This window comes from Sesamum indicum, linkage group LG8 (genome assembly GCF_026168435.1).
Source record: "Sesamum indicum cultivar Baizhima isolate 11 linkage group LG8, ASM2616843v1, whole genome shotgun sequence".
Lineage (NCBI taxonomy): Eukaryota > Viridiplantae > Streptophyta > Magnoliopsida > Lamiales > Pedaliaceae > Sesamum > Sesamum indicum.
The window spans coordinates 19,086,468-19,099,960 of NC_142664.1; the positions used below are offsets into that span (position 1 = coordinate 19,086,468).

Consider the following 13,493-nt stretch of genomic DNA (forward strand, 5'->3'; position numbering starts at 1 on the left):
AGATTTAAAGGGTGTTTGGTTAAATTTATTTAAAATATTTTATAAAATATTTTAGAAGTTTATGAGTCGTGTAATTTTATTTTAGAAATAAGTATTCAATTTATATAATATTATGGTATTAGGCATAATAACCTCATTTTATTGGTAAAATGTAAAAAAAAAAAAATGACATAATATCATTAAGGTCAAATGAATACTTATTTATTGACTTATTTTGTATATAATCTTTTTAAAGTACTTTCATAACTATTACATTAATTGAACTCCAAATAAAAATTTAATATATAATCTTTCTTTCCAAAAATGAAAATTTTGACATGAGGATTTATATAAATATAATATAATTTGGATGTTTATACAAAGTTAGACGTCATAATATTAGAGAGAACCCCTCATCATTCAAAAATAATGTCAAATATTGCCAAAATAATGAGAATATTTTTATTTTATAAAATATTAATCGTATAAAGTTTATAAGATGTGTTCAAAAAAAATAGGTATTTGCTTGATGGAGTCAATGGGTGCTCAAGAAAGTAGATGGCCTAGGTTGGCGATCTCCCTTGCACTTAGAAGGGCCGCCCACCTAAGATCGGACCGAGTGGTCAAGCCTATGTCATAATTTGAAATGAGAGGCATGTGTTCGCTCGGCCTCAATTTAAAAAAAAATAGGTAAAATTAAAGATTGTATAAATTCAAAACATCTTTTTTTTTCTTATTAGAATTTTATGATCTCTTTATAAAAGAAATTCCAAACAATTTTAAAAATTTTATAAGCTCAAACGTCTTAATAAAATATTTTATGGAACTTATAAACTTAGCTAAACACCCTCTAAAATCCAAAACTCTTTTTTTCAATTAAAGGTTTTAGGCTCGATTTTCTTGTATCTGAGTATTTTTCTATTTCGATAATAATTTATATATCTCATAGTGTATTTTTTGTCATTTTTAGATTTTTATTGTATTTCGGTTTATTGATGTACGCACTTAAATATTTTTTATTATCTTGATGTGTTAGCTGATAATTTCCTAATCGAGTGTCCATCGCAATGAGTGTCACATGGCGTAAGATATTAACTGTTTTGACTATAATTACACGAGTTTGTCCTTCAAACGCATATTTTTAAAAGAACATGAAGTCAAGTAAAAGAACATGCTTGACTAGAATTTGGTCTGAAAATTCAAATTGCAATTTTCCACTTGTCTTTCATTGTTGGCAAATTTTGATTTTATAACATGCCATTCATTACATTATTTAATATATTTAAATTTAAAAATTAATTCAACACATCAATAATCCAAACCAACAAATACATTCAAACAAAAGTAAAATAATAATAATAATAATAATAATAATAATAAGATAGAAGTAAACATATACCCGAATTTGTGGGACTTACACTCACAATCTCTTTTATAATATCTCAATCTTTCTAATCGAACAAGATCTCATTGATAATTACTGGCAAATTAAACTCTAGAACATTGCAAAAATGAAATATCCAACTTATGAAATGATTGATTAAAGTGAGAATATATGAAAAATTTCTTATAAAAACATTTTTTAGTAATACAAAACCAAAGATGATGAGAATTATGTTCTTGAATTGTTGAAAAAAACCTATAAAGCCTTAATGCAATTATTATGTTACAGCCGTTGTTGCTAATTAGAATGCCAATTCCACCCACTGGCTAATGTGTTAGTACCCACAATATTTTCTTGTACAATGCTTAATGCACATACAAATTAATCATATGGTATAGACTTTATTGAAATTAACATGTTTTAAGTTTTATTTTCTTCCTATGTCCATATTTTTAGTGAACATTCAGTCCAAATTCTATGTTCTTATTAGTAGATATTCAACTAATTATGATATAATGTGTCCATGCAATGCTAAAGTATGCTAAGTAAATTCTTTTACTCTAAAGGTTGCACCAGCTTATTTATTTTAAAATAGGTGAATTACAATCACTTTTTTTAAAATTTGACGTAATTATAAATACCTCTCGTTGTTTGAAAAATCATAAATACCCCTGATATTTGATGAAATTATGTAATCCTTAAATGAAAGTTTAAAATTGTCAACTTTGCCCTTATTGTAATTCTTTTGTTTTTCTTTACATAATATAAAAAAAAATGTAAAAAAATCGGACAAAATGGACGGAGAAATTTTAAAAATTATATATAAAAAAAATGTTCACTTAGTCCAAAAAAAATATTAGAAAATTTCAAAAATTAAAATAAAATTATAATTCTTAATCTATAAGGACATTTTGATCAGTTTACCACGTAAGATGAATGAAAATCAAACAGAGTGGACTAATTATTAGACAACCATTAAAATCAAAGAGGTATTGATAATTTTCCAAACAACAAAGGACATTCGTAATTATGCCAAAGAAGATCATTGTAATTTACACTTTAAAATAATTGATGGGCGCAAAACGATTGATGAGCTAATTAAATTTATAATATAAGCTCGTGCAACCTTTGGCCCAGAGAGACAAATCGATTATTTTTATGTTTTAAAGAAAAAACATAAAAATATTAAACAACAACAATGATGAAGTTTATAATACTTACAAGAAGTTATTAGCACTCATCCTTCTTACAACCTCTTTATAAGCATCATTTGCTGCTCTATTCAATGCGATTTCCTTCTTCTCACGACACATACCTTTTCCTCTAAGTTTGTTGTTAATGAAAACTTTGTAGGTTCCTTCTTGCGACCATAGGTCGACAAGTTTTAGTTTGAGCTTGTGTTTTTGGCATATCTCAAACAGCTTCTTCACAGGATTCTTTTGTAGCATTTCAGGAGTGATAATAGGCTTTAATAGATCACTGGCTACCTGCATAAAACCAGACAATACTCTAAGGTGTCATACAGAATGGCGACAATCAAACGAGCAACTAAATGAACTAAGAAACATGGAAGCTCGTTAGGCCAAATTCGTCATTTGTTTATTAGTTTGGTTCCCAATTGCTTCAGTACCCTAAGCTCCTCTGACTTTACAGTGAAAAATGTCAAATGAAATTCAATCTATATAATTAAAGGCGAACTGCTTTTTCCATAAGGATAGCACCGATTATAGATCTTAGACAAGGGGTGAGTTCTTGTTGTCAAGTGGCAAGAAGGTGGCATGTATTTATCAAATAATACGCATGCTCCAAATTCATGAAAGTTTTTAGAAAGAAATTTTGCATTTCCACTTAAGTAAAGTAGCTCCGGCATGTACATAAGTTGGAGAAAAGAAAAATAAGAAGATAAAATAGTAAAGAAGTCACCTCCCATGTTGTATCAATTGAATAATTGCTGTCAACGAACACAGCACCGACAGTGGATTCAACAACATCAGCAAGCACTTTTGGAGCATTAATCAGACCAGGCGAATGCAAAGGATGTTTAGGAAGAGCTTCAATAAATGCCTGAATCTGCAAAAGTACCAAGACAATTAAGTCGAAATTGTAGGAAAACAAGTTTAAACATCAGTAATTGCATGCAAACTAAAGCCAAAGGCAAACATTAGTAGATAATCAAACTAGAAAGCCTAATTTGTAGCCGAAACTCATAGCATGCTTATGCACGTAAAAGACCTTTGATATGCCAAATGGAAGTTGGTAATCCTCAGTAAGAAGTTTCCGAATGTTCCTTGTTTCTGATTTAGATTGTAGATTGGATTACATTGTCTTACATGTACGAAAACCTATTATGTACACAACTCTAAAACTAAGATCACCATCAGATGGTTGTATTGATCAACAAACTCTTCAAAAAACCGTGATTTTCTTTAAGGATGTAATTTCTTCCATGAGTATGGTGTGGACAAAATTCCCCGACTCATTCCAATCATGTTTCAGCTCTTTTCTGAATTTGTGGTACGCCTAAGACCTCCAAAAGAAATGATTTAACTATACTTGTGTCATATTAAATATGTCAGCGACATGTACTTTCAATCAAATTTGAATGACATGAGGCTCTTTCGATAAAAGTTGAACTAAGAAGCTACTCATTTGTCAAAAATACCAATATATGAATCTTCAAATCCAAAAGCAAAAATCTTCCTCTAGACGTATAACACTAAGAGAATCCTATAGGAAACTTACTTCTTTCCATAGTAGATTACATCTGATCTACTAGTTTACGTCACAGATGGTTTTGCTGAGGCAGCAAGTCAGTAAATATTTGATGAATACAATACCAAATAATTTACTGAATTAACAATCGAAACTCTTGTTTTAATAAACAACTACTTACTTGTTTTATAAGAACTGGATTGCCAAGACGAATGTATCTATGAAAATTATGCTGCATAGCAACGCGGGCAAGCTTCTCCGTGTCAACATTAGCAGCACGAAGTGGTGTTAACAACCCTGGTGGAAGCTCTGAGTACATTGAGAACTGGTCCTTTGTGATTAAAAGATTAAGCACTGAGTCACCTATATACTCAAGTCGTTCGTATGACACACAATCCCTCTGATATGATGGATGTGTAAAGGCTTGACGTAGTAAGCTACAGTCATTGAAACTGTACCCTATGATCTTCTCAACTTCTTCAAGATTTTGTACTGACTTAGTTTCAACTCTCATCTGTGATAAGTCTTTAATTGCCTTCTCATTGGGTTTGATGCTCTTCAGGTAATTACTTAAAATATTTCCTAGCATAAATGCAAATAAGACACTTAGGAGGACTCCACCATGAATAATTTTAGATATTTCAAATATAACATGTATACGTACAAAAACTGATAAAACACTGGGATAACATCAACATTGAACTCAAAAGCAGAGTTACCTTCATACCAAGACTAGCTAGTGGGTCAATCACCAATGTGGTATACATATTGATTTACACAAAAGCAAGTAACTAAAATGTAAGCTTGATCATATAAAACGGTATTCTTTTTCACTTTAATTACTGGTTTAGGAATTAAAAACTGAAAATAAGCACAAATAAACAAACCCTAAGCATCCCACTACTTCCAATAGCAACATAACGCTCCAAGATCAGCACATTAACATTTTCACCCTTCAGAGTCATAAATGTATCCAAAGGAATAATTGACATCTTAGAAGAGCATACCCAAAACCATTTCTCACATGCTTACTCCAAAATAAAAGAAAAGAGAAGATAGAAATCACAGATCACATACCGTATCTACGGAGGCGCCAATGGCCAACCCAATTCTTCGTTGGACTGAGCAAGGTTTCCCACCAAGAACCCATCTCAATTTGGATGAATAACTAGCATAGCACACTTAGTTACTCTCAAAATGCCATCATTTGAATAGCAGCTCAAAGTTAAGCCCCAAAGTTTCTGCCATTTTGGTTGAGCGTCTGAACGGAGAATTTGAGCCGAGGCAATGGCAGCGGCGCCGCGAGAGCACGGCGGTATGTGAACGGATTCGCGCGAGAACGGGGGTTGAACCAGGCGGCGAACAGTGGTGGTAATCTGGGTAGGCGACTCACGGCCGCGTCGGGGGCTTTACGACGGTGGCACAAAAGTCGGAACAGGCAATCGACCAGTTGGGAGTGCGGTCGAGGCGGCGGCGGCCTTCGAACGACGCCGAGATCTGCGGCGGATGGTGGTGCAGCGGCTGGGTTCTTGTGCCGAAGGAAAGAGAAGACTAACGTGTTTAAAAGAGTGTGAGAGAGTATGACTAATGTTTTACATGTGTGCCCATTTTCAGATTTTTGTCTTTGGGATTTGTGATTTTTGTTTTCTTTTTTATTGTTTTGTATTTTTTTCCTGAGTTTTATAAATATGATAAAAAATAAAATAGAAAAATCAGCTAAATTGAAACTCATCTTGTTTAATTAAGCCGCGGGCACACGGATTAAGTCGACGTTTGAAAAAAACTTAATTTAAGCACTAGAAAGGTATTTGTAGTTGAAGCTTCCACTTTTATCTACTAATTGTTATGGTACGTTGTTTGTGTGTGCATATAATAAAAAATGGGCCAAATTCATTTTAATTCTTTGTGACCAAGGATGTCTTATCTTGGTTTTCCTTCACCATAAAAATTTGATAGTACTCTTGGAAGGCGTCCATCATACTTAGCACATCCTATTGTAGAATCAACTAATCGATTTCTTCTAGGCAATAGGTATAGATCTTTCGAGCATGCCTTGTTTAAGTTCATAAAATTCGTGCACATCCTCCACTTCCTCCTCCTTTGGGCACCATTTCCATATTTGACAGCCAATTTGTGTATTGGACTTCCGCCATGTATCCTACTGCCAAGAGTTTTGACATTTCTTGTTCTATGAACTTGTTCCTCTCGCTTTGAAACTCTTCTCTATGTACTTGATAAATCTGGAGGTCAGATCCCACATTTAACCGGTGGACGACTACATCGGGGCTAATCCTTTCGAAGTCCAATGGGCTCCAAGCGAATATGTCCGCATCCTTTCTTAAGAACGTCACCAATTCCTTCTTCGCTTCCTCAGTCAACTTTGTTCCAACTCTAGTTATGTTACTTAGGTCCCCATCAATAAGTTGTATTTCCTTGTGGTCACTCAGTTCTATTCTTAGTTCTTCTTCTCCTCCTTCGTGCCTTGCATCAATGCTACTATTTTCCTCCCTCGGAGTTGCCATTTTTGCATTCACAGTTATGTTATAACATTCTCTTACTAACCTTTGATCTCCCATTACTACTCCAACCCCTCCTATAGCTACAAACTTCAGCTTCTAATGGAAAGTAGAGACCGCTGTTTGGAATTTATTAAGACCCTTCCTTCTGAGGATCATGTTATATGCAAAGAGCTCATATACTACTAGGTACTTCAACATGACAGTTTTTTTGTAAAGATCTTCTACCAAAGACATTGGTAGATCGATCATTCTTAAGGGACAATCTCTGATCCTCCAAAGCCTCTCAATGGAGTGGGCACCGATCTCAAGGATACCGTGTCTATCATCTCAATACATCTAGCAAGATGATATCAACAGAGCTCCCATTATCCTTTTTAATTTGAAAATTAGCCACATCAATGAATATAACAAGTGGATCGTCTTATGGGCTTTCAAAACCCTTTGTAGGTCGTTCTCATCAAAGGTTATCGGATTTGTTTGTTGCATTTGGTGTATCACAAGGATGGGTTGTTTGTGTTGTAAGTCTAGGAGTATCTTTTCCTCGCATTCCTAGAATCTCCCAATGTAGGCCCTCCGGCAAAGGTATTTATGATCCCCCTTCTTGGCCAGTTGTCATCAGCTCTTTCTCGCACATCATTGGTCCCCTGGCGACTCTCCAGCAGGTTTATGAGGTTGGGTTTGCCTTCTCTTGACCTACTTCTCTACCTCTGCTGGATTCGGGTGTTATTTATATACCAAGATGGTATGCTTTGTGTCGACCCTCCTATGAATTGTTTTAGATATCCTTGTTAGATCAGTCTTTCGATCTCGTCTTTCAGCTGTAAATACTCTTCCGTGTCATGCCCCACATCTTTATGGAAATGGAAGTACTTGTGCATGTTTCAACGAACCTGATTTTTCATAGTTGTTGGCCATCTCACCGCTTGTGATTTTGCTATGATGATCAATGTTTTACCCCTTGGTACGTTCAAAGGCGTGCGATTTGAAAATTTCCCCACAGAGAGCAGTCTTTTATCGCCTGCATAACCCCCCATCGGTAAGTCCATAGTGTGATATCGTAGTTTGTCTATTCGTCTTTTATCGACTCCTTCATCCTCTTTCATTTCCAACATCTCTTCTTCCCGGATATATTCTTCAGCCACTTGACTAAGTTCCTTTATTGAGTGAGGGATTGAACCGAAAAATTACCTCGACACAATAATAACACTAGGTCTTGCTCTTTTTTCTTAATGAGAGAATCTTTGCGGTTTATGATATGTCAAATCAATGAATAGTGACCTGCAACAAAAAAAATTATTCTGAGTATTGATAAAGGATATGAAATTTTATGGTGTTGTGGGGTGTAGGTCCTTATGGTGTATCACAGGTGTGAAAGTTACAAATGTACCCTCAATAATCATTTAATATTACCAACATATTCATCATATACCCCCCCACTCTCGGAAAAGTTATGCCCTCATAGAGAAATCAGATTGAGAGTAAGCAAAAAACATCGGCAAAAAAATGCAATTAATGTTAAGTAGGGTGAGTGGGTGGAGCTTCCATAAGTGTTACCTTCTCCCCACCCTCTAACATTCAATTTCCCACATCAAGTAAGTAAGGCATGGCTTCCAAAGGTGAGTTCCTTTCATCCTTCCTTCCTTATATTTGTTGTCATTTGCTTGAAAATGTGGGACAGTAGTGAAGGGTGTGGTGATAAAGGTAATGAGAGTTGGCAAGATGATTGTGGGCGAGGGCTGGGTGAACCCACGCACGCTCGAGCCCTCCGCTAGCTCAAGGCGAAGCCGCCAACTTGGGGGGGAGGGGGTAGCACCCCAGCTTGAGGCGAGGCCTTGAGCTGGTTTGGGCGTGCCCCTCCGCCAACTCAAGGTAAGTTGGTAGTGAGAGTGAAGAGGCAGTGTGTGAGGATGACCAGGAAGAAACAGATGTTTCTAATGTGAGCCAATGACCAAGCATAGTTGTGGCATTAAGGGTGGGGGAGGAATTCGTCGGGGAGAAGGCACCTGCCAGCCCGTGTTGTGGACATATGATCGCGCGACAACACTCTTAGTTGCGAGGAACTCCCACTTATACGGAGGAGGATTAGATTTCCCTCGACTCATAAGTTTGTTCTTCCTTCTCCGAGGCAATGGATTAGGCAAACTCTAGAGGGATACATCACCGTTTATGTCACTTATTTCAGTAGAGAGTTTTCTCTTCCTCCCCAACCCTTACTAGTAAAGATCATTCAAAGCTACAATATGCATTAGTCAGTTCACACTGAATTCATTGTGTTTTAAGGGATTCTGACGTAGACTTCAAGAGAAAGGTCTCCTCGTTACTTTGTCTAGCTTCCATGCACTATGGCAATTACGTCGAGTATTCGTGACCTCCTCCTCAACTAATGATAGGAGATATTTTTATTTCTACCCTCACATGGCTTGTACAGTTTTGGAGGGACTCACTTCGTCGCGGGGGCCATGGAAAGAGAAGTTCTTTTATGTTAGAGATTATGGTTGGGGTTTAGCCTTGGAATGGAGCAGTTTGCCTATTATAATCCATCACACCAAGGAGTTTGGTAGTTTTTGTCAATTATTTTTGTCGAGAGAATTGTTTAGCCAATACAAATGATATTACTCGATATTTCCCATCTAGTATTGGTTGTTCTCCCCTATTTTTATATTTACATATTGTTTCTGTTTGGTTTCCTCATATATAAGCTCTAATTTTTTCTTTCATTATTAGGTGAGAAGGTGAACATTGAAGCAGTGCGTGCGAAGAAAGCCACCGTGAAGGAACAAAAACGTTGCGAACAAGTGTTGGCTCATTAGGGGGTAGGGGAAAGATAGGTTCCCGTGCGGCCTGTAGTTCAGCTGGGGGTGGTTGCTCCTCTTCCTCCATTGATTTCCTCGAGGCTGGACCTCCCGGGGCTGTGTAGGTGCTCTTCCGCAAAAGAGGGCGCGAGACGTCCCTTCTGTGTTGGGTTTGGCCACCGTTCCCCGTGGTGGTGTTTTAGCCATTAATCAAGCAGAGGGCATACAGTCGTATTGTGATACAACCGACACTTCCTTGGACTAGAACCACACAAGGAGTGTTGTAAGTGAAGATAATTACGATGGTTTTCTACTCTTAGTGAGGAGCATATGGATGAGTTAGGTCGGGGATATAGCTCGAGTATGCTATTCAAGATTTCATTCTCTTATTTGCCTTACCCTCTCATCCGTTTGGTTGATTCGGTTATTTTCTTGTAGGCTTTTACCTTATCTACACTAGTGCGAAATCGACGAGTAGCCGAACAGGAAGAGATTGGCCGCCTGGAAGCTACTTTAAAATGCTGCAATGAGGAATTATCCCAATTGGAGAGGGAAAGGAATAAAGCTCTAGAGAATGCCACTGCTTGGGAGCGTCAATTCGAGACAGAGGCGACCACAGGCAAAAAAATTTTGGCCTCTGCATCGAGGGTCGCTTCCCGGCTCGACTTTGAGCTCGACTCGAGCTTAGTTAAGGCTATTCACCAGCTGGCTCGAGAGCTGGTGAACATTTTTTTAATATATATATATATTTATTTTTGAATTTTTAATATATTTAATTTTATATTTAATATTTGATCAATTTTATAATCAAAATTGACCATATATTATAATTATTAACCAATATCATATATTTTATATTTAATATTTGATCAATTTTATAATCAAAATTGACCATATATTATAATTATTAACCAATATCTACATTTTATTTTGGATAATAATAAATTATGGTACTTTTATTTATACATTTAATCTTTATACAAAAATAAATTTAATCAACAACTTAGTAAATTATAATATTTTTTATAATTAAAATTATTATTTAACATGATATATATAAACTTTATGCTATATTTTAATATATATTTGTATTACGTTATATTTTTCTCAAATTGACAAGTAATTCACTTATGATTTTTTATTATTTATAAATTTATTTCGAAATTGAATAATTTCTATGAATTAATCTAATAATAATAATAATAATAATAATAATAATAACAACGATGATGATGATGATGATGGTTGAACAATTCTAATTATTATTTTATTATATATATAATCATATTAAAAAATTTAATCAATAATTGCGATATCTTAAAATTCGGACACACGATTCATACGAAATTTAAATATATACAAGACTGTGTCCATTAGATCATATCAGACGGTATGATTTAGAATCACATGGTCTGATTCAACGATACACCGTCCTGAATGATTACTCTTATGTTTCGAGTACGATATCTCGACATCCGTATATCCAATAAGTCTAATACTTTATCAAATATATTTTTCTGTAAGTTTGATCATATCTAACGGTTTGATCTAAATTTTGATAGCTCGACTAACCCATATTATTCAACAATGTAAGATGATAGTTACATCAATATTGTACTAACATTTATAGATATATAAATTTTGCATATTATGAACATATATTAATTTCAATTGTATCTATGTAAAAATTGATGATTCGATCTCATGATTTATAATAATAATCATAATAATAATAATAATAAATAATAATAATAATAATAATAATAATAGTAGTAGCAGCAGTAGTAGTAATAATAATAATCATAATCATAATAATAATAATCATAATATAATAATAATGATAATAACAATATTATTATTATAATAATAATAATAATAATAATTATAATAATAATAATAATACAAAAAGTCAAACCATCTCTTTCTCTCTCTTTTTCTCGTTTCTTCTTCCTTTATCTTTCTCTCTTTCTCTCTTTCTCTTTCTATCTCCATTCTTTCCCCTCTCTTATTTCTTCCCCAAACCCATCTCTTAGAACCCTAGGCCCCAAATTCACGGCAACAAGAAAGGCAAGTCGACAACGAGGACAGCGACGAGTGCGGTTTCTAGGTAATACCTTCTTCTCTGTTGACACACGATTGCTTCTATTTTTTCTATTGCTGGTTATGTCACTTCTATTTTTTCTTCGACTGTTAGTTGAAGTGGTGTAATCAGATTCTTTATTGTGCTTAGGCTGGCAGAGCAAATCATTGTAGTGATGCACTCCTTCATTGTTACGGGCACATACTATTGATATTCTCCAAGATAAGGAGGAACCTGTTTATGAGTTGGTCGTAGAACTTTATATTCATTGGTGCTAGAATGTAGATCTAACAATGGAAGAGCCCAGGAAAATGAAAACTCACAAAAACACCCAGGAAAAAAGAGAAAGTTCTTGTGGAGAAAAAACTCACAAAATTCATCTCATTCTTTTTCTTTTTCTGAAAATTTTATGTTAGAGAAGATGCCTCTCTCTCTCATCTCTCTCTCTCTCTAGTTTAATAAGTAAGATGCATACAAGTTCACAGAAAAGCTCAGTAAATTATTAATTGCAACTGGTAATATTTTTTTGAGAACTGTGATAGCCAGTGCCATACAACGGGAAGATAAGTACTCTCTGATGATTCATGTACTCTGGAGCAGCAGACTTTTTTTTATGTCATCTAAGATAGTGTAGGAATGAAGGGCTGTGGAAAAGGGATAGTCGAATCCCTTTATGAAGACTGATTGCTTTACTTGAATGCTGATAAGCTCCATCTTCATAGTTCTCCTCCAGGAAATAGGATTATATGATTTTACATTGCTTACACTTCTTACCTTCATCCTTGTTCTAGTATGGTTTATGTTTTCTGAAGTAGTTAATTTTGTCCGGATACAATTTGCAATACCAGACTGATCTTTTGTAGGTGGCTGTTTTTTTATGTTCTCCCATCCGTCTAGTATCCAGATTGTTTGGTTTTGGTGAACTGAAGTAGAGAATCAGCGGATATGGCTAGTGCTATCATTAGTCCGATGCTAACCACCTCTTTCGCCAACAAAAGCAGTGGAACGTATAAAAGTTCTGTTGCTATTCATGGGAAGCATCTGCGTATACGTGCAGTGCACATAGATAAGCCGATGGAGGAGCTCTACAATGTGAAGGTGGAAAGAAAAGTGTCAAAAGAGAGGTTGTCAGAGCTTGGTGTCTCAAGATGGTCTGTTTGGAAGACGGGCAAGTGCAAACTGCCATGGGACTGGCAAGTGGACCAGCTCGTTTATATTGAAGAAGGGGAAGTGAGAGTTGTGCCTGAAGGAAGCAAGCGCCATATGCAATTCATGGCCGGTGATCTTGTTCGTTACCCCAAATGGTTTGAAGCTGATCTCTTCTTCAATGATTTCTACCAAGAACGGTACAGCTTTCGAGCATATGGTGATGACTAAGGGGTGTGTTCTTTGATCTTGATTAGAGTTCCTTGGGGAGGTTGTATTTTTACATGCTGTGTTGCAAGATATCCACTGATGTTGATTAGCAGTTGCATGTAAAAAGGGTATACTTTTGTATGCGTCTTGCTAGAGTATAAGGTTTCTTTTCTGGATTCAACGTTTGATTGTTCTTTAGCCCTGATGAACTTCATCTCTAGTATATTAGCCAATAATGCTGAGCACAAGTGGTAAAAGTTGGGTCTCAGAGCTCCGAAATCTTGGTTTCCAATTCATTGATTGACTGATGATTGTTGATCAACATGAATGTTTAAAAAAAATTCTCAAAAAGATCTCATGATGAGAGTTTCCAAAACCGATAAAGAAAGCACTGGTATAACAAAAAACACAACAAAGTTAGAAAGAGGGGGGAAAAAAGTCAAAACAATAAAGTTGTTCGCTTATCCTCAAAATGTACATATTACTTTCAGAAAATTTTATCCAGTTCCAAAACTGTTCAACATACAACTACAATAGTTCTTAAAGGAAATATTGAAATTTCGATGGAACAAAATGTTAGCTGCGTGAGATGTGGTAATCCTTTCATAATTATATTATCCATTCAAATTCTTGCAAATCTATGGAAATCAAAACACTGCATATGCTTTTTC

The 13,493-nt window shown here is 35.2% G+C and overlaps 2 protein-coding genes across 5 annotated transcripts; one reads left to right on the plus strand and one right to left on the minus strand.

Annotated features, from left to right (window-relative positions):
- Positions 1–2,362: 2,362 nt before the first annotated feature.
- LOC105168120 (ribonuclease 3-like protein 3) lies at positions 2,363–5,695 on the minus strand. Its single transcript, XM_011088066.3, has 4 exons — positions 5,153–5,695; positions 4,257–4,657; positions 3,287–3,433; positions 2,363–2,850 (listed from the first exon to the last, which is right to left on the minus strand). The coding sequence occupies exons 1-4, from the start codon at positions 5,223–5,225 to the stop codon at positions 2,581–2,583; spliced, it is 891 nt and encodes a 296-aa protein (XP_011086368.1). The 5' UTR covers positions 5,226–5,695; the 3' UTR covers positions 2,363–2,580.
- Positions 5,696–11,327: 5,632 nt separating this feature from the next.
- Positions 11,328–13,003, plus strand: LOC105168121 (uncharacterized). Of its 4 annotated transcripts, none has more exons than XM_088883866.1 (2): positions 11,328–11,493; positions 12,371–13,003. In XM_088883866.1, exon 2 carries the CDS (start codon positions 12,412–12,414, stop codon positions 12,841–12,843), a length of 432 nt encoding a protein of 143 aa, XP_088739992.1. In that variant the 5' UTR covers positions 11,328–11,493; positions 12,371–12,411; the 3' UTR covers positions 12,844–13,003. The 4 variants fall into 4 exon arrangements, with proteins under 4 accessions (XP_088739992.1, XP_020551809.1, XP_011086371.1 ...); XM_020696150.2 differs by having other exon boundaries at positions 11,329–11,493; positions 12,315–13,003; XM_011088069.3 differs by having other exon boundaries at positions 11,329–11,493; positions 12,330–13,003.
- The last annotated feature ends 490 nt before the right edge of the window (positions 13,004–13,493 follow it).